At 54.7% G+C, this 27,398-nt stretch overlaps 1 protein-coding gene and 1 long non-coding RNA gene across 8 annotated transcripts in view; one reads left to right on the forward strand and one right to left on the reverse strand.

The window, feature by feature from the left end:
- TNIP1 (TNFAIP3 interacting protein 1) overlaps positions 1–27,398 on the forward strand; it is a 48,382-nt gene that overhangs the window by 13,830 nt on the left and 7,154 nt on the right. For 4 of the 5 annotated variants that reach the window (XM_032337276.1, XM_032337277.1, XM_032337279.1 and 1 more), the window contains exons 2-12: positions 5,749–5,920; positions 7,102–7,236; positions 8,588–8,673; positions 10,014–10,097; positions 12,463–12,654; positions 16,181–16,275; positions 17,854–17,974; positions 21,908–21,997; positions 23,674–23,739; positions 23,899–24,030; positions 26,242–26,370. In XM_032337276.1, coding sequence (XP_032193167.1) covers positions 5,785–5,920; positions 7,102–7,236; positions 8,588–8,673; positions 10,014–10,097; positions 12,463–12,654; positions 16,181–16,275; positions 17,854–17,974; positions 21,908–21,997; positions 23,674–23,739; positions 23,899–24,030; positions 26,242–26,370 — 1,266 coding nt within the window. In that variant the 5' untranslated portion in view covers positions 5,749–5,784. The remainder of the gene's footprint in view (positions 1–5,748; positions 5,921–7,101; positions 7,237–8,587; positions 8,674–10,013; positions 10,098–12,462; positions 12,655–16,180; positions 16,276–17,853; positions 17,975–21,907; positions 21,998–23,673; positions 23,740–23,898; positions 24,031–26,241; positions 26,371–27,398) is intronic. The other variant, XM_032337280.1, reaches the window with a different exon arrangement.
- LOC116586836 lies at positions 17,974–21,909 on the reverse strand. 3 transcript variants are annotated; one of them, XR_004284168.1, is made up of 4 exons: positions 21,599–21,909; positions 19,279–19,387; positions 18,777–19,176; positions 17,974–18,470 (listed from the first exon to the last, which is right to left on the reverse strand). It is a non-coding gene; the product is annotated as an uncharacterized LOC116586836 (long non-coding RNA). The 3 variants fall into 3 exon arrangements; XR_004284169.1 differs by having other exon boundaries at positions 19,260–19,387; XR_004284167.1 differs by having other exon boundaries at positions 18,777–19,387.

Consider the following 27,398-nt stretch of genomic DNA (forward strand, 5'->3'; position numbering starts at 1 on the left):
CCAGGCTGTGCTATGGAGCCTGGGTGTTGGAGGCTGGGTGGGGGCAGTGGGGCTCCCTGGGCAGGGGAGGGGAGGAAGGGAGGACACAGAGGAGATGCGGGGACACGGTCCTCAAGCTGGGCTGAAACCGGGGTGCCTGCTAGGGCGGAGGGGAGGACCCCGCGAAGGGCTGCAGACATCATCTGCGGGTTTCTGACTGCCCTTGGTGGAGGGGAAGGCACCCGGAGAGCGCTTGAAGGAGGACTCTTGGTTCAGGGAAATCCACGTGGGCGTTAGGAGGGATTGGAGCTGAGGAGAGCAGCCTTCTCCAGGTCAGACGGTTGTAGGAGGGGGTGATAATAAATTGCAAGTTCCAGAGTGTCAGAACCAGAAGGGGCCTTACACATTGCCTAGTGGATCCCTTGTGTTGTGTTATTGCTGGTGTTGCAAATACAAACCCCTTCTTTTGGGAAACCGAGGATCAGTAAGGGGCACGTGTTCGCTTTGGCGGACCTTGACTTGCTCCCACAGCTTCTGGTCTCAGTTCCCTGTATTACATGCTACGCCTGCAGCCTCTTTATTACCGAATTGTCGCAAAGACCGAGTAAGTCCTTGGCTCATGGCGAGGAGCCAGGACGGGCACCCTAATGGGTGTCCCTGGGTTCATAGTTCCCCTGACAGTGAAATGGGAGGTTGGGGAATGACCGGAGGTCATCATGAAGTATGAATACGGAGAGATTTTTGCTTTAGTTTGCACGGTGCTTTCATGCCTTCCTGTCACATCCTTGGGGGGTGTTGTAGGATAGTCCCACCTACCGTTGAGGAAGAGGAACCTCAGATGCTTCCCAGTCTTTTGTGAATGTGTTTTCTCAGTCCATCGGCTTTTGGGAGCCACATCATCATTGGCTGTGGTTGGACCAGCGTCCCTACTTAACAGCCTTTCGGAGTTACCAGAAATTAAGTGGGTGTCACAACCTAGCTTACTGAGCTGGCAGAGGAACCTAAAAACTCCATTAAAAAGGGGAGTAGATGGGAGTGGGGGAGACTCGGCCCTAAATTGGTGGGGCAGAGTTATGGGGCTGCCCCAACCTTTTACTGAGAACCCACTGCGTGCCAGACATTTAACTAGGTGCTATACACACATCATTATTACTTTGGAAATTTTATTACTATAAAATGAATGTGTTTCTTGTTGAGTAAATCAAGTAATCAGGAAGTAAGAAGTAGAAAGTGAGAACTCCCTTCTCACCGTACACTATCGTTGCATTTAATTTCATCAGTCTGACAATCTCTTACTTTCCTTGTTTTGCCACAGAGGCAGCCCAGGCTCAGAAAAGGCACACAGCCTCCGGGGTGGACGGGGCAGATGGGGCTGGGATGAGGGAGCAGCAGACACTGATGAGGCCCCCAGGGGCAGGCAGACCAGGAGTGGGGCTCCTGCTCAGGAGAGTGTGCCTGGCCCCCAGAGCCCCTTTCAGTGTTGTGCTGCGTGCCCAGCTTCACCCCACCCCCACATCATGTCGGGACCCTTTCTTCCTGACTCCATGGCTTTGCCATCCTGAGTATGTCGGATCGCCTCTTTTTCTTGCCTTGCTGCTGCCTCGGAGCTAGGCTTGGGTCTGCGTGGATCCTTAGGCCAGCTCGACACCATCCCCTGCTTTCTCTCTAGTCCAGGCTCCTCCCTTTGCACACGAGGGAACCAACATGCAGAGAGTGGACAGGCTTGCCCACGGCCGTGAAAGGCAGCAGAGTAGATGCGAGCACCTTTGGACTTTCTGTCTGGAGCCTCCTTTCCTAGAGGTCGCTTCCCTTCAGCCCTCTGTGAGCCCCTCCCTCAGGCATCCCAGGCAGCCCCTGCCTCTGCCCAAGGAGGTGGCCTGGGAGACCTTCTGGGACCTCCTAGCTTCTGGTACCAAAAATCTGCTTGGACTTTTCCTTTGGGGCAAGGGGAACTTCATTTCCTCCAATCTTCAGCCGGTGCCCGGTGGCTTTAACCCACTGAGCCACCCGGGTGCCAGTTCCCGATGCCTTTAGTCTGAGCTTATTCATGTTCCCAAGTGGGCCTCAGTTTCCTCATCTGTCAAACAGACATCCTGCCTTCTTCCCAGACTGTTAGGACAATCAGACGGGAAAACAAAGCCTGGGAAAATACCAGGCGTTTTGCAGATGTTACAGGCTATGCAGACTCATCTCTTTTGGAGGGCCTGGGAGCGCCCCGGACCCCACCCCCCCACCCCACCCCCGCCGGCACCAGCACATGTATGATCACACAAGACAGTTTCTGATGGGCCAAAGCTCTGCAGTGCAGGAGCTGAAACACAGGCCGAGGGCAATGGGAAGACTAGAGAGAGAGCAAGGATCCTCTGGTCCCAGCTCCGTCCTGACATGTTGGGTGACCTTGGTCTTCATGTCTGGGCCCCGACTTGTTGCCCTCACATCATGAGGGAGAGAGTCAGATGAGCTGAAGCCCAGGATGCCTGGGCACTGACCTCCAGTACTGCCCTGCACGGGGCCTTGGGTCTGCTCCTCTTGCTGCCTCCACACACATTCTGCTGTCTGTGGTGAGCGGAAACCAGCCATCCACCAAGGAGGCAGGAGAGCAGCTCAGCCCCTCCCTCAGAAGGCCTCTGGATGCCTGCTAAAGGGTCATCCTGTTGCCCTTGGAGATTCCCTTCCAGTTCTGTCATCCTGGGAATGATTCCCCCTTTCAGGAAACGTTCTAGAAACAACACTGACAGGAGGAGAGTTCCTGTCTGCCCGGCAGTCATCCTGGAACTGCCGCTGACCATCTGGGCATGAGGTCAGCAGGACATGGAAATTCCCCATTTCTCTTTTTGTGTTTCTTCCCTCCAGAAGTCCAGCCCTCCCCTGGGTGGCTCCCCTGAGCTCCAGAGAGGGTTTTCTCACATCGGGCTGCTTTGTGTGGGTTCTGTTGGCCTACTGCCTGCCAGCCTGTTCTCGTGCCCTGCCCCGGAGCTCTGCCTGCAAGGCCACAATTTGGGGGTGGGGGGTAGGCCTGCTTGCTCCTCGCTTGGCTTCCCTGAACCCCCTTCCGTGTTAGCTCCCCAATGCTGAGGGAGAACCTGAGCATCACACAGTGTGGAGGACGTGGAGATGGGGTTTCAATTCCTGTGTCCCACACCCTGCTCCGTCACTTGGCCACATGTCTGGGCATCTCTGAGGCAGCACAGTGGTGCTCGGCCTGGTTCCAGAAGTGTCCAGAGTCCTGCTGGTTGGCGGGTCACAGTCGTGCTCTGAGAACGCTTTCACACGGCCTCTCGGCACAGAGGCAGGTCCCAGGCCCCTTTGGTCCTTCAGTGTCTCTGACTAGAGGCTTACTGAAGGTCTGTTCTGGGCCGCTTTGAAGAAACCCTGGCAGACAGGGTGGGCTTGGCCCTGCTCTCAGGGAGCCCCTGGTCAGCTGGGCTGGAGTAGAGTAGAGAACATGCCCACATCATGACGTCAGCTGTGAGTTTTGTTCAGGGCAAGTGCAGAGGGGAGAGCAGGATGCCCTCTGTCTCCCCCCTTGGGAAGTCCGTTCTGTTCTCGGTCATGGCTCACCATCCAGGCACTAGATCTGTGCTGGTAACAGATGAGCATTCGCGCTCCCCCTCCAGGACCTTCTCCGTCGGGTGCACAGCTGCTTACACCAGCCCTGTACCCTGCATCCTGGGCTGTGAGTGTGTCGCTGGAGAGGCCCCTGAGGAGTGGGGAGCACAGAGGAAGGACTCCGCGCCCCCCATGTCTGCCAGCATCTTGAGCAGCTTGTGATGTGCCAGTCATGGTGCTAAGTGCTTTATCCGCACCGTCTCGTACCTCAGTGAACACTTGCCTGCTTGAACTGCTCTGCGCTGTAACTTTGACCTTTTCAAGTCGAAAACAAGTCCCCCCTAAACTAAGTGATGACTTTTGTGTTGGCTGTGTGGGCAGCTGTCCTTTGCTTCTGTGGGGCCCAGCTGGGCGTGGGTTGCCTCTCGAAGTGTGTCTTCATCTTCTGCTTCTCAGTCTTTCAGGAAGGGGTCCCACTCACCAGAACGCTGTTTTTCTTTCTGGCCCGTGTCATTCCATCGTAATACGGACCCTTGGGGCAAAATCTTTATTATTTCTTCTGCACGAGGTAGGGGAAACAGCCCAGAGGGTACCTGATGGCTGGGCAAGTGTCGTTCCCTGAGTTCCCCAGGCTGGAACTCGCTGTCCGTCCCTTGGGTCTGAGTCTTGTTGGGGATGTGGAGCCCGTGTAGCAGGGCGTTAATTTAACTCACTTGCTGAGGCAGCAGGTTATGCCCCCGAAGCCGTGAGTGCGGTGCCTGGCGAGGGGGCTGTCATGATCAGTCCTGATGAGTGAATGGGGCCGTCATTCCTTGTTCCCTCTCTTCTTTCAGTGAGCCCTGTGTGGGTGCTCAAAGGGCCTTTGCGGATTCCTGACTGAAGCAGTTTTTGCTCTGGGGGTGGTGACCTTGGAAGGGAGGTTTTAGGGCCCCAAGTCCTTCTGAGGGCCCCAGTGAAGCCCTTTGGAGCTCTTTCCTGTTGGCTAGCTCTTTGCAGGGCTGGAAGCCAGGTCAGTTTTTCAGCCTCGGGGCCTTTGTACTTAACTCTTCTCTCTGTCTAGAATATTCCTCCCCCAGATAGCTAGTTCCCTCAACCCCTTTGGGTCTTGGCTAAAATGCCTCCTTCTCTGTGAGGTCTTTCCTGACAGCTCCACTGAAAATTTAAGTCCCTGCCTCATACTTCCCTGCTTGACTTTTGTTCATAGGTAGGTCAAGGTCACCTCCAATACCGTGTTTATCTCCCTTTCTACCATCTTTCTGTCTTGGCCACTAGAATGCGAGCTCCAGGAGGGCTTTTTGTCTGTCTTATTAGCTGGTCCTTTCCCAGCACCCAGCCTGGTACCTACCACAGAGTAGATAACACATGAAGGAATGAATGGAAGGAGAGTGCTTCTCTACTAAGTTCCAGAACTGGGATCAGATGAAATAAAGCAGATGAAACTGAACACACTGATGCAAAACCCTGGCTGGCATGAGTAGATAGCGGTTGGATGGAAAATTCGTCTGTTCATTAGAACTGTAAGGGACAGACCGTACGCGATACGGGACTGAAGGATGAGGGTGACCATGTCAGTTAGTATATTAAGTATTAGTCAGGGTTTTTTCTTCTTCTTCTTTCTCTTAGAGAAGAGGACGTACCTATAAATGAAACCTGGGATTGGGTTGACTTGCTTATCCCTTAGGGCCCCGGGCGTCTTAGTCTAAAGATCACTGATTTAGTGTAAGACTTTCATTTCCCCTCAGAGTGGGGAAGGGACTGCCCGCCATCGCGCAGTGAACCAATGGCGAGGTTGTTGATTCATTCACTGAATGTTCACTGAGCACTCACTTCATAGCTCTACGGAGCTGGGTGCTGGGGCTGTCGGGTCCCCCTCCTTCTGGATCCTGCCGACAGGACAGGAACTAGGTGGTTTGACTCCCAAGTGCATTGCTCTTTCTTGTAGCCCCCACTGGTACCTCGGGTGGGTTGCTGTTCCGAATGAACCAGCAGGGCAGTGAGGCCGCTTGAAGGAAACTGGTGGCACTCTGGGGTTGTCTCTTCATAGAGACACGGTATCTGGCTCAAAGGGGGTGACTCTGCTGTTCTGGCGTCCTACGTCCAGGCTAGCCTCAAGCGCTGTGCTCTCTCCAGGGTGATGGGGACCACCTTGCGGGGGCGCTGACGGACTAGGGTGTGTCAATGGCCTGGCCAGCCCCCTCACATGCTGTGTTGTCCTTACAGCCCTGTGGGCGCCACGGCAGGGCTTGAGCCACCCTCATGGAAGGGAGAGGACCATACCGGATCTACGACCCCGGGGGCGGCCTGCCTCTGGGAGAGGCTTCCGCAACTTTTGAGCGCCTAGTGGAGGAGAATTCCCGCCTGAAGGAAAAAATGCAAGGGATAAAGATGTTAGGTAAAACAGAGCCTGCTGCCGCCCCCTACAAGCCACCTCTTGCAGCCTGCCATGCCTGCTGGCCTGTGCCTCGCTGAGCCGTCCCTCTGCCTCTCCGGGCCCAGCGCTGGCTCCTGCCTTACAGCTCTGTCTTTGCACACTCCTGTAGCATGTTGGCAGTGTCCCCGGCCCTGGTTCCCTGGCCCCGATTCTGCAGCGCCATGGGGGCTGGACTCAGGACACCCCAGTGACCTAGAAGGAGGTGTGGGTGGGGAAGGGGGGAGGAGCTAGAAGGTCCAGTTTGTGCACATGGAAACAGAATGGCCTCGTCTTCTTGGAAGCAGCAGAAATGGGAGAGCTGGCCTCACCAGGCCAACAAGGGCACAGTCCCCAAGTGTTGGAGCAGGGAGCTGAGCTCGGCCTGAAGCAAAGCAGGGATAGGTCCTTTGGTTTCTTTTTTCCTGGCTTTTGCTCAAGCTGTCCCCTTTGCCTGGAGCAAGTCTGCTTATGTCCCTATGACTGAACCAGTCCAGATGCCATCTCTTCCTCCGTGTGAAGGATTCACTGATGCCCTGTCCAGAGGAGTCTCTTTGCTCTCCGTACCCCTGAAACTCTTCCTTTGCTTTGCTGCCACCTTTTCTGGCCATAGGCCTTGAGGAGTGAGCATAGGTCCCCAGTTTTCCAACTGCTTACCCCTTGCTTGGCAGATCTCTGCTTAGAATGGCAGATTCGGCAAGGGGGAGGAGAGTTCCCCATTTTCCACGTGTAGAAAGAAAACTGAGGCCCAGAGGAGTAGTGGTATTACCAAAGATCTCCCTTCAGGCAGCCCCTGACTGGCGGGTGTAGGCTGTGGGTAGGCCCCAGGGCCCATGATCGCTGCTCTCAGAAAGCCCCTGGCTTTCTGTAGAGTCCCTCGCCAGGTATGGCAGGAATGGGTCAGCAAGACAGTGCCTGGAGGCCAGGAGTTTGTTTTCAGTTCCCCTCTACTCCATTTCCCCTGATTGCCGGGTCCCTTCTTTCCCTAGCCATCTCTGCTTGGGGGCGGGAATGATGTGTGTCGCACTCAGCCCACAGGGTGATGGTTGGGGCACAGCCCAGGGCCCGCAGCATCAGAAGCTACACAGAAGCAGGCTTGGGGTGTGGGGCCGGGAGAACGGGTACACTGATCTGAGTAACTCCTTTGCTCCCCGTCATCTCCCCAGGGGAGCTTTTGGAAGAGTCCCAGATGGAAGCATCCAGACTGCGGCAGAAGGCAGAGGAGCTGGTCAAGGACAGCGAGCTGCTCCCAACGCCGTCTCCCTCGCTGGCCTCCTATGACCACCTGGCTGAGCTCGCAAGTATGAGGGGGGCCCGGTGGGCCACTGCCTTTCCTCAGACTCCTAACTCTAGATCTGAGCAGTGGTCTCATTCATTCAGAATTCATTCAGAAACCCACATCACCTCCACTGGTCCTGAGGCCACAGACTCTCCTCCTCATTGTGTTTTGTCTCCAGTATCCTTCAGAAGGTCAGGCATGGAAGGGACTTCAAAATCATTCTATCCAAAAGTGGCTGGGGACTCAGCACTCTAGAGGCCCTGGCACACCTTAGTGATGGGTCACAGTGTACCCAGGATGTGGCCTTAGGGTCTGTGGCAGCATATTTGTTCTGCACATCTTTAATGAGCAGCTACTATGTACCAGGCATCGAGTTCCAGGCAGCCACTTCAAGCCACTCAAGAGTTGGTACATGGGTGGAAAGCTCTCTGGGCTGGCCCCACTTGTTCCATTTTACCATGGGGGAGGCTGAGGCCTGTGGAGGAATCTGGATTTCCTGTTAGCCTGATGCAGTGTATTTCAGGTGTCAGGTACCTGCACACCTATTAAAGGGGAAACACTGACTAGGGGGAAGGCTTGTAGTCCTGAGTGGGATCACTACACTTTCCTTGGTGTGTCTCCAAGTATAGGGCAAGGTCAGGGACCAGGAAAGCAAAGGTTACCTCATGTGAGGCTCAAGTGCCTTCTGCTGCAACCTGCCTCTGGTCTTGGCCCAGGCCCGTGTGCCGGCCTTCTGCTAGCTGGGGGTTACCTTCGCTGAACGGACTAGTGAAGAAAGTGATGATCCCAGAGTCCACTGCGCTACAGTCAGCGGGCTTCCAGCCTCCACTGGTCTGCTCAGCAGTGAATTCGGAGTCCCAGCTCGGCATCGGGCCCACCCTCTGAGGGGACATGCAGCCACCCTCCAGCAGCTGCAGGAGATCAGGGAGAGCCGTCTGAGTCCTGGTTTTGCCATTGCGGGCCATGTGACTGTGGGCCAGGTGGTGACCTTTCCTGGTTTCCCCTTTCGTTACTTGAAAGTGGAGATACAGAGCTGTCCCGAGTATTGGCTGAGATGATAAATATAAAAATACTTGGTTAATCATGCAGTGTCCCCCTTGTCATCAGGGAGGCCTGTCCAGGGTTGTGAGGAGCAGAGGCCACCGTGGGATTTTTCCCAGCAAGTGCGGAGAAGATGTCTCTCCACCCAGGTTCTGTCCCCATTATTCCAGTCATTTTCCTAGGCTGCCTGCCCCCGGTGGGACCACCTCCCGTTTTCCCAGACTCATGTAGGGAATGCTGAGAACGCTTCTGGCCCGGGCTGTCCTCGAGGGCACGGGACATGGGTTTTCCCCCTTTCCCTGCTGCTTATCCATGTGCTCTCAATTCTCCAGGAAAGGATGCAGGTGGCCCAGCACCGCCCGCTGACCCTGCACATCCCAGCGACAAACCTGAGCCAGTCCAAAAACCTCCATCCAGCGTAAGTTACATTTGGAACCGTGGCTGAAAGTTGCCTGGACTTCAAGGGCCCCGTGGTAGATACAGGAATTTGGAGAGAGAAGGTTGAAGTCAAAAGGCATGGGTTTTGACTTGCTAGGTGATACTGGGCAAGTTGATCTCTGTCTCCTTGGGGCCTCATTTTCCCTGTTTTCAAATGAAGGTCATAGTTAACACTTAACCAGGAAGACCCCGGGGTGCACAGGGCATTCCTCCCATCCACTGAGTTGCATAATGCTGAGTGGGTGTTGACTGTACACAGTGCTGGGACACTGAATAGATGTGACCTGGAACTCTTCTTCTCCAGGGGGGCTCAGACAGTACTTTCTCCAGATATGCCTTGAGAAGTTCTTCTTGGTATCTTATGACTGGAAGGGGCCATAGTGGTCATAGGGTGTAGGGTCTTCATCCTACAAATGAGGTTCAGACAGGGAAGAACATTCTGTAAGGTCGTGCAGACCACTCGGGAAGTGGAGGTGAAAGGGATGCTTAGGAAGGTGGGGCCGAGATCCCGAGCTGGATTCTTGGTGGCGGGGAGGCTCAGCCGAAGCTGAGTGCAGAGACCCTTCTGCCTGTCTGCCCGTTCCTGGGATGAGGGAAGGGCTGGAATAGGCCTTGGAGACCAGATTCAACTGCAGTCCCAGAGCCAGTTCCTAGTTGAGGGGAGCCATTGGCCTGACTGTCGGTTACACAGCCATGCATCCTGCGTGGTATGGCTGCAGGTATGATCGTCTGAAAGTCCTTGGCCACCCACCCTGCAGTTGGGTGACTCCTGAAAGGCTCTCCATATTTGTTGACGTATCCTTGAGCCTTACTGCAGATTGGTCCACAACTCCGGTCTCTGGGACTGGGTCAGCAAGGCCAGCCTGGGACTGCCTGGTATGGGCCCTGCTAACTGCGATCTGTGCTGCCCGCCTTTGCGTGAACTAATGACGTGCTCTCAGTTTCCTCATCTGTCCAAAGGGGATAGGGCCCTCTGATCTCTCTGTAGGTTGCTTTGAGAATCACTGGAATTTGCAAACATTCTAAACGTGCAAGGCCTAACGAGCTAGTTAGCAGTTCAAGGTCACTAGCCTCACATCCCCGTTTTACAGATGAGGAAACTGGCCGTGGAGGGGAAAGTGACCTCACATCACCCAGTGGGGTGCGGGCAGACCTGCTGGGAATCCTGCTGTGGGGGCTCACAGGAAGCCATGTGGAATTGCCCTGTGGGCGCAGCCTGTGCACGGAGGGGCTGCCCGGAGGAACTCCTGCTCTGTCACGAGGCCCCAGAGGGGCGAGGTGGTATTCTCTCAGGCAGTCCCTAACTCCCTTTCTGTGCAGGGCACCTCCTCCGAATTTGAAGTGGTCCCCGCCGACGACCAGACTTCTCCCCCAGCAAGCGGCGGCCACGCCAGAAACACAAAGGTGAGTGGATGGCGGGTCTTGGCTCATCCCGCGTCTCCTCTCTGTTTCGGTCACCTGGCACTGGCAGAGAGGCACAGGATCACTCACATCCCTGGGGCACTCTGGAGTCACTTGGGGTTCCACAAGGGGCTGGGGCAGGGGGTGCTTCTCGCTCACATATGCAAATTCCTGGCGGATGACTTCCCCGACTGGGGCCTCTTAGGCACCCGACCATTGAGAAAGCCTGGGCAGGCTGCCAGCCCCGCTGGTCTTGGCCTTGTGCTAGGCACCTCCACATACTGTGAGTCAGCTTCTGGACCTGTGGGCTCCTAGCCTGGGGGGAGGAGAAAGGGCCAGAGAAGCCCCGAACAGCTCAAGGCAGGTGATTTACCCTTTTGTGCAGGCTCACTGCTCCTCCCGGGTCCCCTTCTAGGGCGTTTATGCACACACACACGCACACACACTCACACACACACACACACACACACACTCCTCCAGCTCTGGGGGTGTCTCCCAGCACCCTCTTTCCATACTTCACCCTGCTTGCTGCCTTTACACCAGCTCTGTCCCCCTCTGCTCTCTCTTAAAATGGCCGACTTAGTGGAGAACCATTGTGGAAGGTCTAGAACATTCTTCATAAGTTTTAAAAGTCCTGTCCTCTCCTCCTTCTGCCTCTGTGTCCACTTTGAGATTTTTTCAGTGCTGATAATAAGGCAGGAAGTGGCCTGACTCTTCCCCATGGTTCCTGTTTCCTCCTCCCACTGAGGACTAAGGGACAGGTGTTGCTCCTTGATTCACTCGTGGCGTGTTGTGTCTGTCAGTCCCCCCGCATTGCAGGGTCCCTGTCAAATGGTCATCTGGCTTACACTAGCACGCCCTCAGTGACAAGTGGCTCCTCACTGTATCGGGCAGGTCTGAGCATCAGAAAGGTTCTGATGCCTGGAGGCTCTTGAGATGCTGGCTGAGGAGGAAAGATAGCACCCGCCCTCTACCACCCCCCCCCCACCCCGCCCCTGCTCAGAGAGTATGTCACTCTATGACCTTGGCCCAGTAGTTGCATCGTGCTGTCCCGCCATGTGCCTCGTCTGCACCAAGCAAAGGCAAGACAGCCTCCGTGCTTCCAGGGAGCTTGCAGGCTGGTGGGAGAGATCATGGAGATGAAGTGGTCCACGAGCCTTAAATAGAGCAGCAGTCAGCACCTCCGATCCTCTGTGGGAGGAGGCAGTGAGAGATCGGAGGCCCAGCAGAAGCAGCAGCCTCAGCTCCTGGGTGGATAAGGTGCTAACAGTATCGCGGAGCCATTCGCCGACGCCGTGCAGTGGCCATGGGGCACCTCCAGGGCAGCCGAGTGTAGAGACGAGGGAGCTCAGCATGGCAGGTGCCGGATCAAGAGTCAGAAGCTGATGTTCCAGTCCTGGCTCTGCCACTGAGTCATTGGGCAACTTCAGGCAAGTTCCTTCTGCCCGTACTGTGGCTTCTCAGCCTGAGCCCTGAGGCTCCCCACGGCACTGATGTCTGTGACTTCCATAAGTGTTTAGGGGAGGCTGCTGGAGGAGCTGAAGTGTGGGCCCGGCTGGGAAGGATGGGCAGAGGGGGCACTGTGGGAATGAAGACCGAGGAGGCGTGGGGCCTGGTGTGTGGAGGTCCAGGCAGGGGATGGCGGGGAATCAGATACCCAGCAGGGGAGCTGGGCTCGACGCAGTGAGCTCTAAGGGGCCAGTGAGGATCCTTGGGCTTGGTGTTGGCATAACTAAATACCATTGTTTGGTAAGAATGTTCTAGACAGGAGAGTGGCCTAAAGAGAGAGAGAGACTGATTACTGAGATTAGACCCACAGTTTGCTTCATTTCTTACATGCACTACTAGATTGGGGCTATTTGAACCTTCTGAGTGCTTGGACCATTCCCAAGAAGGGATACACCTACAGACACGAAAGTAGTGTAGGTTTCTGCATGGCTCCCTAGTCGAGAGTCCCTGAACCAAAGAAGCAGTGCTGTTTATAAAGGGACACCCCTCTCCTGGGCTTGCAGCTTTCATATCTCGTTAATCCTCCTGAGAACCCTGTGAGGCAGAAGGGAAGAGGGGATTGTGTGTACATTTATTAGGGGACTCGGAGGCCTGGTGGACAAGCGGTTTACCCGCAGGCACCCAGTGAGGCCCAAAGTGTGGGAGGAAGGTGGACCCAATGCTGGCGAACCAGCCTGGAGCCTAGGAGTCCCAAGTCCTGCCTCGTGAGTCAGCCCCATACAGGGAACCTGTGTAACTAGAGAATTTCCCTGGGGTGTGTGGGGCTTGGGGGGAAACTGAGTCATGAGGCATGGGGTGGGGGAAGCTGAGGGAGAATGGCTGGTGGTGAGTGGTCCATGTGCCCCCCTCCCCCCACCAGGTGTTGGGTCCCCTGCCCCACGAGGACAGCAACCTGATGCTGCATTTGCAGCGCCTGGAGAGCACACTGAGCGTGTGTGCCGAGGAGCCGGACCACAGCCAGCTCTTCACGCACCTGGGCCGCATGGCCCTAGAGTTCAACCGGCTGGCCTCCAAGGTGCACAAGAATGAGCAGCGCACCTCCATCCTGCAGGTGAGGCCGACTACGGGGCGTGGGGTGTGGGGCGGGGATGGCAGGTGTGTTCCCTCTCCGCCTCCCCCAACCCCGCTCTTCCTGGGGAGCCAGGGGTCCCAGGGGCCCCTCCGAGGGTGATGTTGGGGGCTGACCCCGGGCTTACTGTTCAGGGTGGCAAGCAAGGTCAGGAAGTTGTGGGAAGGCCAGAGAAAGAGGCAGGAAATTGGAAAACTGTGTGTGGGTAATGCGAACGTCATAGTCGGGGGTGCCACCTGGGAGTGGGCCTGGGCACTTGGCGGCAGCCCCGCCTCTAGTGGTGGAAGAGTTGGGATTCGGCCTGCAGTCCATCATGCTCTGAATCCCATGCCCAAAGCGCCCTTCCCGCCTCCCAACCCTCCCTGCGCCGTGGCCGTGACGTCAGGTTCCCTCCTAGGCCGGGCCGGGCCTTGGAGTAGAATGGTCCTTGCTTCCAGTAGGGACTTTTTGGTTTATTCAGCTGTATGAGGATGGACAGGTCACTTACCCTCTCTGTCCTGCACTGTCCCTCTCAGTAACACGGAGTCGGGAATGCCTCCCTCGTGGGATTGCTGTCCCGGTGGAGCACCCAGGGCAGACGCAGCATGTGGTCACTGTTCGCGTTTTATGGGGCTCGGTCATCCATACCAGGCTGGGTATCTTCGCCTCAAGGGCCTGGGGCAGAAAAGGATTCCCAGATGGCGAAACTGAGGCACTAAGGGGACCCAAGGCCTCCTTCCTGCCTTCATGCCAGTCACTGTTCAGTCACTCGTCTGTGGTCTCATTGATGTCAGCAGACATTCAAGACGCTCCAGTTGTTGTGGGCCGTGGGGGAAGGGGGAGTCTGCTGTGTGTGACCTTGAGAAGGGCTGGGCTGACAAGAGCAGGGGTGGAGTCCAGGCTGGAGACATATGTGAGGACAGAGGTGAGGGGCAGAGGACCCCAGGGAGAACGCAGGACTCCCATCCCCCCATGAGGGAGGCATGTGTTGAGGGGAGTAACCGGAGCACACCATGAGGGTCTCGGGGTCGGTGGGAGTGGTGGCCAGGCTGAGGGTGAGGTCTTTCCGCCATCACAGAGGCTTAGCAATGTCCAAGTCGAGCTCCGGGGAGGTGAACGTGGTGCACTATGTGCAGTGAGATCTCGAGTGCTGACGTTTTGGCTTTGAAATGGGGATCAATACCAGGCTTCATAAGAGAGGGTCCTGCCAACCTCCTTTTTTATGCATCGAGCTCTTGTGTGTTGCCTTCTTGGTTCTTAGTCATGGTTGGTACAAATTTTATCTTATTCGGCGGCTTATCCGCTTTGTGTTTGATTTTGTTGCCTTGCACTCCCTGCTGGACTATAAGCCTCTTGCGGCAGGGCAGCTCCTTACCTGGCACGGTCACTGCTGTGTCCTAGGGGCCAGCACATAGCAGGTGTTTCATGCACGTTTTTGAGTGAGTGAGTTAGTGATCAAATGACCTTACAGGTCTGCTCTTTTGGCCCCTTCGATGGAAGGTGATGACCTTGGTGACATCCTCCGTTGGCTGTTCTGTGCCCAAGGCATTTGCCCAAAGACGCGGAGGAAGCAGCCCTCTGGACTGGCAGGTAGACAGCACACGAGTCCTCGTCCCGGCCTTCCCTTCATGACCAGAAGCAGGATACTCTCTTCCCGCCCAGGGCCATGGCATCCTGGGCATTTGCCTAGCCTGTGGGTGGAGGCACATTAATCCGGTTTCTCCTCATTTATTCATTGATTCGTTTCTTGGTTCACTCCACAAACACTGTCAAAGGCAGTTATGGTGCAAGGCTTCTGCTAGGCACTGGAACCGGTCAGGGTAGTCTTCCGCCCCCTCGGCCTCGGATCCCTTGTGTCCTGCCAGCCTCCATTTCCAGGCTGTCTCCTCCACGCAGCCTTCCTGGGTCTCCCCTGTGTTAGTCAGAAAAGGCTAGGTTTTGCTGTGGAAACAGACAACTCTGAAGTCTCCCTGGTTACCGTACAGGTTTCCCACAGATCCTGTGGGGCAGCGGCTTGTTTCCGCTCCTCAGTTACTGAGAGGCTGACAGACACCCCGGCCTCGCATGCCCAGAGGCTGACAGACACCCCGGCCTCGCATGCCCAGAGGATTGTGCCTGGGCCAGCCCAGCAGCGAACACAGGTCGCTGCTGCTCACTTTCATGGGCCAGGAGTAGGCAGGTGATGGCAGAGAGCCCGGGACTTAGAAACAGAAGGGAACAGATGGTAGGCTGTGATCACCACCAGCTGTGCGCTGGCCCAGCTACAGGCCTTCCCTCGCCTCTCTGTGCAGGGGGCAGGGGGGTGGGGAGGATACCCCAGTTTCCATCTGTCACATGGAGTGGAATCCCAGCCGTGATTCTTAGCAGCTGTGCAACCTCATGCAAATCACTTCACCTGCACCGGCCGGGCTTTTAAAACGGAGAGGAGTTCAGTAGCTTTGGGGAAGCCGTGCGGCTCCCACGAGGCAGTGAGTGGAAGAGCACCCGGCCGAGGACGTGATGCGTACTAGGTGCTCACTAAGTATGTGTCTAAAGAGTGAGCACCTCTGTACGGACATGCGCATTACGCATGTCCCGCCCTCCAGGTCTGTCCCTCCCATCTTCCATGCCCCACCCCCCGCCTCCCAGCAGATAGCTTGGGGGACTGGCCAGCTCCAGAGGGTCTTGTTTGTAAAGGAGGCAGAGGAGGAACTGTTGTCCCTGTGTGGGGAGCTGTGTGTCTGAAGTGAAGCAAGCCTGAGCGGCACCTGAGACCTTGCTGAGGTCTTGAGCAAATGCCCTCTCTCGCCATCTGACCACACCAGAAGGTTCTGACCTTCCCTGGGTTGACTAGCTCATGGGCCTCCTGGGATATCGCCCCTCACTTGTACGTTCCTTTATGGGGCTGCTCAGTCATGTGGTCGGGCATTCCCTCAGCAGAGTTGAGTGTTGGCTGCGCTAGGTCCCGAGCTGGGCTGGGGATTTGACGGCAGACAGGAGAGTGGGGAGGGGCTCTCGGGCCTCTGGGTGCTCACAGACTGTGGCTCTTCGGCTGTCCTTGTCACAGGTCCTAAGCAGGGGGACAGCAGGGGTTGTGAGCAAGGATAAAGGCAGTGACCTCACTCCCCCAAGGTGTGAGAGTCAGGGAGGACTTCTCTGACAAAGGGACGTTTAGGCTAAGAGCTGAAGCGGGAGTAAAAGTCAGCTGGGGGAGGGCTGGTGAGGAAGAGTGTTCTGTGCTGTGGGAACAGCAGTAGAAGAGAAGGAGGGATGGAGCTCTCTGCCTAGCAAGACCTGAAGGGCCTGTGGCTGATTCTTGGTCATGCATGCTTATGGCTGGCTCCCGAGGGAGAGGATGCATAGAGGAGCCAGTATGGGCCTAGCGCCTGGATTCCCAGCCGTCCTGAGAGGGGCTTGCTGAGGCCACGCAAAGGGGATCATGTGTTGGGACCTGGTGTGGCTGTGGCCCTCCCCTGGCCTCCATTGTCAGCCTGCACTTGGGAGGCACCCCTGCCCTCACCTTGCCCCCTGTCTACCTCTCTGCTTGCAGACCCTGTGTGAGCAGCTTCGGAAGGAGAACGAGGCCCTGAAGGCCAAGCTGGACAAGGGCCTGGAACAGCGGGATCAGGCTGCTGAGAGGCTGCGGTAAGTCCTGGCTCCTCAGGAGCGAGGAGTCAGATGGGCAGGAGGAGAGGGTAGTGCCTGGCATTGATTTTTCTGGGCTGTGGGCTGAGGGCTCTGAGGCTTTTGATGTCGGGTCTCCTGGTCCTTCTCCCTGGGTGCCCTCTCTGGCCCTTTTAATACTGTTCTCAAGGGCCTTGAGAGCTTCAGAAGAAGGTCTGCACAAATTGGGCTCCTTCCTTAGGAACTTGCCCCCTTAGCCTGTTAACAGCAGCCGGCCTGCCTGCTGTTGGGACAGCTGGGAGAGGGCTCGGGACTTTGCTGCCCTCTGCTGGTCACCATCATGTCCTGCCGTTTTCCTGCCTACCGTCCGGAAAGATCCCTCATTTGCCTCAGGGGTCCCTCATTTGCCTCCTGGCTCTCCATTGTGCCTCAGAGTCACTGCGGGTCTGGGAGAGTTCGCACTTCCAGCCCTCCCTCCTCAGCTGAGCTCCTGATGCAGTGGATGTGAGGCAGGCCTAGGCATTTTCCCGAGGGCCTCTGGGATTACGATGTGGGTAGACCCGGGATCACACTTGAGAAACAGTGCTCTTGTCAGAGTTCGAAGGGCCCTTCGAGATTACACAGGTCAGACCCCGCATTGTGCAGAGGGGAGCCTGGGGCCCAGGGAGTGCAACAGGTAACTGCTGAGTCCCTGTGCCATTTTGGGTGAATCCCTGGCCGAACACTTGGAGGTTTTAGAGCCATAATGACTCCATCCATGGATCCGAGACCCCAGGTGGAGGAAAGACTCAGGGCTAGAAAGCAAGAGTGCAGGTCCCCGCTGTGTGACCTGTGGAAAGCCACTTTACTTCTCTGTTTTTCTCTTATTACATGGAAGCTTGGCTGGCAAATACAACGTAAATATTTTCCCAATTTTACTCATACCTGAACCCACGTCAACACTTTCTGTTATGTTCTATGTCACCTACTTTCTCAATTTAAGAATTGGCTTTGATTTGAATCATGTTTTTCCTGAAAATTATGATTAAAAAAACTTGCCATTAACAGAATAAATAAAACTCCGAGTTAATAGAAAACCGCATTCCCTATGAATAGAAGACAAGCCCAACAAGAAATACAGCAAACATGGAAGGGTGTTACTAAGTTCTGGCAAAGTGCCATGGCCCTCGGGAGGCTCTGAGCCTGAAGCCTGCCCTTTCCTGCAAATAAGGCAGAACAGCACGTCCTGGAGGAGAGCGCCAGACCTGTTGGCCTCAGCTGAGAATGTTCCCTGCTCTACACAGGAGGTCTGAAGCCGACTGGAAAGAGTGTAACTTGCTCTCTGGAGTGTGATCAGAGTCATTTAATGAAGGTTTTGAGTGACATCCTGGAGATGTCATGTGTGCAGAGCCCCCACCATTGGGAAACCCTGCTGTTGATGACCAGAGACTTCTAGAGAAGCCCAGATTGCCAGCAAAGGGGCCTAGAGATTCCTTCTTTGGTTTGGGTTCCCACCTTCTCCAGGACTCAGCTACGCTTCGGAAGAGTAGTAGGTCTAGGAACCCCGGCCTCCTTAACACAGGGCCAGCAACGTGACCTCTGTGTTTGCCTCTGACCCAGGGAGGAAAACCTGGAGCTCAAGAAGTTGTTGATGAGCTGCGGCAAAGAGGACACCTGTGGGCAGCCAGGCTCACCAAAGACGGAAGGCGTAGGCAAGAAGGGGGTGGCCGGACACCAGCAGGTATGTGCCCAGAAACTCCTTCCACGGCATCCTCGATCATCAGGGCCTGGCCTCCGCGGCCACCTCCCACCTCCCGTGGCAGTAAGCTCCCCACCTCCTGCCGCAGCCAGCATCCCTGGGTTGAGGTTCTTGTTAGATGGCATCTCCTCAGCTCAGCTTGACAGTCCGTACTTCTGGAGCTTCCACTCCTTGGCCCCCATTCAGCATCCCATCCCCTGGTGTATACACTCGGGCTGCTGGCCGTGACCCTGGCTCGGTGGCCCCCACAGGCCATCTTCTCTCCAGGCCAAGTAGCTCCAGTTCCTTCGGCCACTGCTCACAGAGAGTGGTGTCGAGTCCTTCGCTCATTCTGGGCACATTCCCTAAACGTGGTCCCATTTGTGAAGGTCTCTGATGGGAGGGTCTCAGATATTCCTGGCAGAATGGGGTGTTGGGTTGAGAAAGCTCCTCAGGGGACCCAGGTGAGCTCCTGGGATTGCGTCCTGGGACCTCTGACCTGGAGAGAAGAGGGGGTTAGCTGACGTTGCCATGGCCTGGCCCCCCCTTCCCATGGCCGCTCCCAGCTGTGGCTCACATCCAGTTCCCAGGCAGGAGCTGGCACTCCTCCCTTGCCTGCTCTGTGTCTTTCCCCCTTCCCACAGAGCTGAGTCTCAGCTTTTTCCTGACACGTTTTCCCCTTTTAATGGGCCTTAATGGCTGCACAACAGGACTCAACATCTTTAACAAACCCCACACCTATGTAATAGCAGTAATTATCTTAATAACTTAATACCTTGTTACTATGTGGCAATGTGGAACTCACCGGGGACTTGCAAATCTGTCATCCTATTTGGATCTCCACTCCACACGTATGCTAGGCAGGGAGGGGATGATGACTCCATGACAGCCTTGGCAGGCGGTGTGGAAAGGTCACATGACTTCCTGTCACCAAGCTCCCTGCATCACCTGCTAGCAGGCTGGCCAGCACGGCAGCAGAGACGCACGCTGATAAGTGGCGAACTTCAGCCCATGACGCCCCTCCCCTCCTCCATTCACCCCTCAGGGCAGAGCCCTCCTGGGCTGTCCTTTTGTGGAAGTGACCCATGGAGCCCCCTCCTGAGCCACGATGTTGGGGGATTCTGTGGGCAGGCCTCTTCACTTTCCCCAGCCCTTTGGTGTCAACTCATGTCGCTCGACTCCCTGGAGGTGCAGCTCTTAGCATCCTGCTGGGGAGGAAGGTCCCATGGGGGGCGTGTGTTAGAGGCAGTGGCCCCTGGAGCCGCATGCAGCTTGAGTGCTCACCCACCTCTTGCCAGCATAGTCACCTTGGATGAGTTACACAAACCAGCTGTGTGGCTCCAGCTTCTTCTTTTGTAAAATGGAAGCGATAACACTGGCCTCAGAGGATGTTGGGAGGATTCGGTGGTGTGATACCTGTGCCAGGAGCGTATGGTAACCTGTGACCTTAGCTATTGCTTCTCATGGCAGCTTTGGTGCCGGCAGCCAGGCAGGCTGACCCTTCTCTTCTTCATGGAGGTTAAGGGTGTACCCCGAGGAGCCCCCATCCTCTCTTCCTCCTTGCCCTGTAAGGAGGCAGTGGGCTTCTAGGGGCAGGCCCATCTCTTGCCTTCCTTAAAGGCCAGGGTCACTGGAGGGCTCCCCCAGCCCACTCCCCTTCGTAGCTCGTCCTGTGGTGTGCTGACAGGCTTCAGCCTGCAGGGGGCACTGGAGCCTCACGAATGCTGCCCTCATGGCCCAGGCCCGCCCACTCCCACCCAAGCCCTGGGGGAAATGCAGGGAGTTGGGGGGCCAGGGGATAGAGAGAGTGTGGGCAGTGACCCCAGGACAAATGCTGACAAGCCCACAGGATATCAGAGGTTGGGGCCTTCGGAGCCCACCTTGTTTGGTCTCCTTGGCGGAGAGCCAGCATTCCACCGCCAGCCTCCTAAGCTGATTCTGCTCTTTCACCTCAACGTCTCCTAGTCCAAAAATTTTTTTTCAAACTTTATTTTGAGATAACTTTAGATTTACAGAAGAGTTGCAAAAGTAGTCCAGAGACTTCCCATACCCCCTTGACAAGTTACATAACTGCAGTTCAATAATCGAAACTAGAAAATAAACAGTGATATTAACTAAAACTATAGACTTTGTTCAGATTTCGCTGGTTTCTCACTGCATCCTCCTCCAGCACTTTCTGTCCGGGCATCACCAGTCCTGGACCCCGCATTTCCTTAGATTCTAACGGTCTGTGACCTGTCCCAGCCGCCTCTTCTCTTTAACGAGCTTACGCTTGGGAGTTCTACCGGCCAGTGATTTTGTAGCGTGTCCTTCAGTGTGGGTCTGACTGGTGTTCCCTCATGATCAGATGAAGGGTGTGCCCTTGAACTTGGATGGGAGCACAGTAGGAGTGACGCCATGCACTTCCTGGTGCATCCCGGCAAGGGTACATGACGTCACTGTGTTTTATGACCGTCCACACTGATTGCTGGCCAAGGGGGTATGTGTCAGTTTCTCTGTAATAAAGGAACCAGTTTTCCCCTTATGGTTAATAAATACTTAGTTCTGAGGAGAAACTTTAAGACTACACAAATGTCCTGTTTCTCCTTACACTTCTTATTTTAGTATCCATGATGGATCTTACCTGCAGAGATCATGACCGTAGTAGATTCTGAATTTCCCTCGCTCCTTCTCTGTTTAGTAATGGGAATTCTTCTGTAAGGGAGAGTTAGCCCTTCTCCCCCACTTACTTATCTATTCAGCTAGTCTTTTCTACCAGTTATGGACTCAAGGATATTTATTTTATTCTTTGGGTCATCATCTACTACGACCATGATCTATATTTTTGTTCACATTGTTCCAGCTTAGGCCAGAGGAAGCTCTTCAAGTTGTCTCCTGTGCCCATGAGACATACCTTGCTTCTTCTTATTATTATTGAGCACTTTCTTACTTTTCCTTTTCTTTTTCTTTTTTTTTTAAGATTTTATTTATTTGTTTGAGAGAGAGCATGAGAGAGGAGATGGTCAGGGGGAGAAGCGGTCTCCCCAAGGAGCTGGGAGCCCGATGCGGGACTCGATCCTGAAAGTCCGGGATCATGACCTGAGTTGAAGGCAGTCGCTCAACCAATTGAGCCACCCAGGCGCCCATTTCTTACTTTTTCTTTTAAAGATTAGTTTATTTTAGAGATGTAGGGGAAGGGGCAGAGGGAGAGAACCTCAACAAGCTTCATACCCAGTGCAGAGCCCAGCGTGAAGCTTGATCTCACGATGCCAAGATCATGACCTGAGCCAAAGCCAAGTGTCAGACGTCTAACTGACAGAGCCACTCAGGCGCCCCAGCGCTTTCTTACTTCCTGGCACAAGTTGTTCCCAACTCTGCTTCTGTTTTACCTGCCCCTGGAATCAACAATCCTTCTCTAAGGAGCCCTGCCTCATTTTGTTGGAGAATAGCATTTAGAAACAAAGATCTGGGCACAGGGTGTGCTCACTGCTCCTGGAGTGTCACTGGGTTAAGCTCTCTCAAAGGACAGAGCTAGGAAGCACATGTACATGTACTCATCACACATACATATCTTTATGCCATATCTTTCTAAACAGGTTTGTAGTAAACATTTTATAAATTGTTTTTTTAAAAAGCCATAACTCTTACCTTCTAGTGAAGGATTTTTGGTTGATGTTGGGTGGGGGACGGTGGCAGTGCCTTATAGAGTCTGAGCAGGGGAAGAAGTGGCCATGGGAAGGGGAGCAGAGAGCAGGAGGGCAGCGGGCAGGGGAGGAGGAATAATGTCCTGGATAGACTTTCCAGAGCAGGCTTAGTCATGGCTGGGATGTAGAGCGGTGTCCTGGCTCGTGGGCAGATTAGAGAAGTGGGGGAGTGAGGCCTGGGTCCCTGGGTAAAGGCCCTCAGGAGCTTTGTTCTTTGAGGCTTTGCTGAGGGTCCTTCTGTGGTTCTCTCTAGGCTTGTGCGGCAGCAGGGAAGAGCCCAGAGGTGGGGGCCTTGGGTGCAGCTGAGAAGAAGGTAAAGATGTTGGAGCAGCAGCGCACTGAGGTAGGTGGTGGGGGTGGAGGGGTGGAATTCAGGGAAGAACCTCCTTCCCTCCTGGGCCTGGCAGGATGAAGGCCCTCCCTGGCCCCCTGTCTCCTCCTCCTCGGTCACCATGGTGGTCACCATGGTGACCACAGAACCATCTGTCCATGGGAGAGAGACCTGCCACCTCATTCTGGGCTCTTGTTTCTTAATCAGTTCCCCTGCCTACAAGGGTCACTCAGAAGACGTGCCATTTGGGGCCTGGCCTAAAATTGTTGGCAGGGGATAGTTTAGGAAGGCTCCTCTGGCACACCCTGGATGGTGGAAGGTAGGCAGGTGGCAGCATCAGGGGTGGGGAGCCCGGAGCTCCTTTGTCACCATGCTGCTGGGTCAGAGAGGGACTGTCACAGAAGAAGAGGATCGGATGCCTTCTCACAGCACTGCTTCTCACCAGCTGGAAGTCTCCAGAATTGAGGCTATGCCCATGTGCCCCCACCGTCTCCCACCCCAGGCCAGTGTTTCCAGACTGGAGGCGGAAACCCCCCACCCCCACAGCTTAGCTTTTCCTCTGGATTCCTGGGCCTTGCTGCGCTCCCTGGGCCCCCAGCCCGGGAGCAGGTCAGGCTTCCATCAGTCTTCTGCTTACGTGTGCATCAGTTTCAGTTTTCTTTTGGTTTTGCTGTAAGGTCTTCGTTCTGATGACAAAAGTAATATAATGCTCATTAGAGAAATATTGAGAATCTCTCCACCTAGAGATGCCCACAAGTTGGCAAGAGTCCCGAGTTTTATTATGTACTTAATTAATGCATAATCTGTTTTTTTAAAATAAGCAGAAGAAATTATATCCTCCATACTGCATGATTGCAGATCACAGGTTTTTCTTTTCTCCTCCAAAATCAACTATATCCTTGAGGGTCACTGTTTATGTATCAGACACACACTCTATTTCTTCACTTTTAATACTCTTCATCGTATGCTAATGTGTCTGAAATGGGGATAGCTTTTCCTATTGTTTTATGTATTTAACAGTGTAGGATTGTTTTTCTTCCCTGAGGAAGTGGTGTGTGTCACGGAGGGCAAATAATTCGGGTTGTCCTAGAAATTTACCAGTGTATGAGGGGCCTGATTTTCTTACTAACTGCACAGCTTCTCATTTTCAGTTTCTAGTATAAGTTTCTTAACCCACGTCCTACGCATCAGTAGTCCTCTAGATTTTGCCGTCACGCAGACGTTGCTGAGACGGCCAGCCTGGTACTGGGTACTTACGCACACTGGTGCGACGGCTCCTTCAGGTTTCCTTTTCAGACACCAGCAATGAGTTAAGGAAAACGAAAATGGGAAGCTTTCATACGCAACCCCAGGTTGCATGTGTGTTGTGTAACCATACTCCAAAATTACATAATTTTACGTAAATTACATAAATTTATGTAAATTACATAAAGTTTACAGAATTACATAATTTTACTGCTCCTTTGGTGTTAGTCTTGCTTCCCTGGTGAAGATAAAATATAGCGCTTGATAAAGGTTCCGCCTTGGGGAACATGGAGTCTTCAAGAAGGGGAGTGTTCAAGGCAGAGCATCCGTAACCACCGTTCTCCCACACACACCGCACACACTGTGACAGCCAGTCCGTGTGGAGTTGTCCCTCTTTGTGCCTTTGCTGCCTGTCTCCTGCTAACCCCAGTCTCTCCCCATAGTTGCTCGAAGTGAACAAGCAGTGGGACCAGCATTTCCGGTCTATGAAGCAGCAGTACGAGCAGAAGGTAGTGTGGGGTGATGGGGACTCACAGCTGAGCCCCAGGTGCATGGCTGTCCTCTCGAGACCTCCCCGGTCTCCACCCTCTGCTTCCTTCTCAGGAGCCTTAAACGTTGCAGGTTCACCCCTTCCCTCACGCACTCCCCGTCTCTGCCTTTGAACCTAGATCACTGAGCTGCGCCAGAAGCTGGCGGACCTCCAGAAGCAGGTGACTGACCTGGAGGCCGAGCGAGAACAGAAGCAGCGTGACTTTGACCGAAAGCTCCTCCTGGCCAAGTCTAAGATCGAAATGGAGGAGGCAAGTTGACTGCTGGCCCTGCAGGTTCAGCTTGTGAGACCTCTCTCCCCCACCTCAGTAGCCAAGAGCTCAGTGTAGTAAACAGACAGTGAGGGGTGGGTGTGGGGGGCGTGGCCAGAGTCAAGAGGCCTGGGGGTCCCAGCTCTGGCTCTGGCGCTATGGGCTGTGTGGCCACAGGCAAAAAGCACTTTCTTTCCCTGTACCTCAGTTTCCCATCTGAAAATTGAGGAGATTGGATTAGCTATTGCTTCCCCTATTTTCATGTTTGCATGCAGGAGAGCTTTTTGTTTAATTAAATGATTTGTTTAATTAAGATGTTACAGACTGGGGAACCATACAGGGAAGCACAGAGTATAAAAGAGACACATGCAGGCTGCTCCAGTGCTTACTGGGAGTGGGCGGCAGCTGAGCGTTTAGAGTAGTGGTGGCTGTTTAGAGTGGGTTGGGAGGGGGGCCCTAAAATATCAGACAGAGCTCCCTTTCTTCACTGTCTAGCCACTGTTCAGCAGAGCGTGCACTTGGCGCCGTGCTGGGCACCAAGACTCAGCGGGGATCAGATCAGCGGGTGGGGAAGAAATGGAAAACAAGTCATTACAGAAGCAAATAGGAACAAATGTGTTCAAGTATCACAGGAGAAGTTCCAGGGAGTGAGGGGAGGGCATAAAGGGGAGCCAGGTCTGGTCTGAGCGGGGCCAGGAGCAGGTCCTCTGAAGAAATCGAGTCTGAGCCCTCAGTGTGTGACTGATAACAGCCAAGGCTTTCCAGGACCCTGGGACAGCTTAAAGAGGAAAGGCCACTGGGAGCCCCAGATTCTTGGAAGATTGTATTTAAGTCGTTGTATCTTTCCCTTCATGGGAACTGGGCACAGGCCACTTTTACCTAGCTTAAAAATGGCCATTTTCAACACGGATTGCATTGCACAGTTCCCTCTTTCAACGTGTGACCCCAGGGGCTTTATCTGAGGGTTTGGCCTGCCTCAGGGACCACTTCGTGCCTTGAATGTGTGTGTTAGGGAGGACACTGCCTGTCTGTTCCCCAAGGGCAGTCACATCTGTGACTGTCTACCAGACCCCTGGCTCTTTGGCCCCTTCCCCTAGCTTACATGGGTGGGTGAGACAAGTCCACGGGATGGGACAGGTCCTCCCTGTTAGCTGGGAGGAGGTGGCCCTGTGTTAAGGACACATGGTGACAAGAGGCCATGCTAATCCTGGAGCCTCTCAGTGGGAGTCCAGACCCCTCCCACAAGTTCTGCCCAAGGCTGCCCTCCCCAATCTCTGGCTGACCTCCCTTATTTGAAACACTTCCTTTGACTTGCAAGGGGAGAGGGAGCACCAACCAGAATTAGGAGACCTGGCTTCTAGCCCCAGCTCACTGTGCGGGCTTAGGTAAGTCACCTCCACTCTCTGAACAGTCATTTCCCATCACATTAAAGTATATGTGCTGCTGAAGCGAGCACTCCCGTCACATTAAAGGATTAGGACTTGATGCTCCCCAAAGGCCAGTCCAGCTGTGGCCTTCTGCAGTGAAGGAGTCCTGCCTGTCCCATAGTGGGTGTGGGAGCGGGGCTTCCACCTGGAAGCCCTCCCTGGTTTCTTCTCAGCTGTGGTGCCCTTTCTTTTCACCTCACAGTAGTTTGTTTCTCTGTGGAGGAACACTCTACCTTTTATGCTGCATTTATTTCTCTAAGTGTCTTCTCTCCTAGGCTTAGAGACTGTAAGAGCTAAGAGATCGTTTAGATAGTCTCAGTGGTTTGACCACTTCTGTGCATCACAGAAGACGTCAGTGTGAATCTGGAGGAAACTATGGCTCTTCTCCCTAGAAAATTACACAGGCAAAATATTGCATCCCATTTTGGGGCTCATAGACCTCCTGACACCCATCCGTGGCTCGTGTGAAGAGCCCCCATCCGGTGGCAGATAGGGGAGCATAGACCAGAGAGTGAGTGACAGTGGCCAAGGTCTCAGCTCATTGGCAAAGTTGCTGGGATCAGAATCCAGAGTCTTTCACTGAACCGAGCTGCCTTTTCCTTGAGGACGGGATGTTCGGGCATTAGGGCTCTGAAGCCCTGCATGATGTCTTCACGCGAGCACTGGGGACTGCTGAGGGAGAGGCAGAGAGGAGGCCTGGGCTGAACCAAGGCGGGGGCAAGTGGGGCACGGAGTTCAGGCCTCCGGAAGGGGCCCCTGCTGATCAGCCCTGTGTTCCCCGCAGACTGACAAGGAGCAGCTGACAGCAGAGGCCAAGGAGCTGCGCCAGAAGGTCAAGCACCTGCAGGATCAGCTGAGCCCGCTCACACGGCAGCGGGAATACCAGGAAAAGGAGATCCAGAGGCTCAACAAGGTGGGCGCCGTGTATCTCCTTTGGTGGCCTGTTTGCTGCTCCGTCTTCCCCTCCAGCAGGGGGGAGGTGCTCCTCTTCACTGGCCTGTGTGCCCCCAGCACTCGGCACAGTGCCTGGCGTCAAGCCCATGCTCTGGAAACGCCTGCTGAAGGGAGGCGTGAGCAGAGGCCCCAGGGTTCCTGCCCTTGAGAATCGGGACCCAGGGAGACAGGGCATCTGGATGGAGGCTGGATTTTAAAGCTGAGGCCCACTGCTTTGAGCCCAGGCAAGTGGGTAGGGGTGAGGCTGGCTCTGGGGCTGGTTTTAGTCCCAGCTTAGCCACTACAGCCTCTCCCGAGCCTCCGTTTTGCCATCTGAACCCTGGATGGACACCTTCCAGCCCTGCCCACCTTCCAGCATGGGGGTTAAAGGAGCAAGCTGAAGGAGGAAGCTTTGAAAGGAAACATTCTCCGAAAGCCTGGAGTTGTCTGTGGTTCATCTTTGCCTCCTTTCTTATCTGTCTGCCTTCCCCGCTGCCTCCTGACCTTGCCCACAGCAGGGTCTGGCCTGAGTTTGGCATATTTGGGCCCCAACCCTGCTAGGGGAGCCCTTTCTGTTTATTTTTGGGATTTGATAAGCATTGGTTTTGCCATTGATTTTGGGGAACCGTGGGACCTGTTCTCAGGGAAAAGAATGACCTGTCCCGAGCTGGGGACCTTGGGGACCTAAATCAGAGTGTGGTATTGTGCATGGTGCTGGACCCTAGAGGTCATTCAGGCTGGGTCACTGCCCTCTGGGTTTCCCTGGCATAGCGGGAGACACACGTGTGGGTGACCGATGCAAGGCAAGTAACCTGCTTTGCTTGTGACCTCCAGCAAGTCTCTCCCTGTGCCTGGACCTCAGTCTTCTAATCTGAAAAATGGGCAGACAGAACAAGAGGATAGAGTGGCTCCATAACTTGCCCTTGCAGCGGCCTGGGCTCACTCTCAGTTCAGCACGTGCCATGGGTTTCTGGGAGAGTCAAGGAGACTAAGCAGGGCCCAGGTCCA

The sequence above is a fragment of the Mustela erminea genome, chromosome 3 (assembly GCF_009829155.1).
Source record: "Mustela erminea isolate mMusErm1 chromosome 3, mMusErm1.Pri, whole genome shotgun sequence".
In the NCBI taxonomy this organism is placed as follows: domain Eukaryota; kingdom Metazoa; phylum Chordata; class Mammalia; order Carnivora; family Mustelidae; genus Mustela; species Mustela erminea.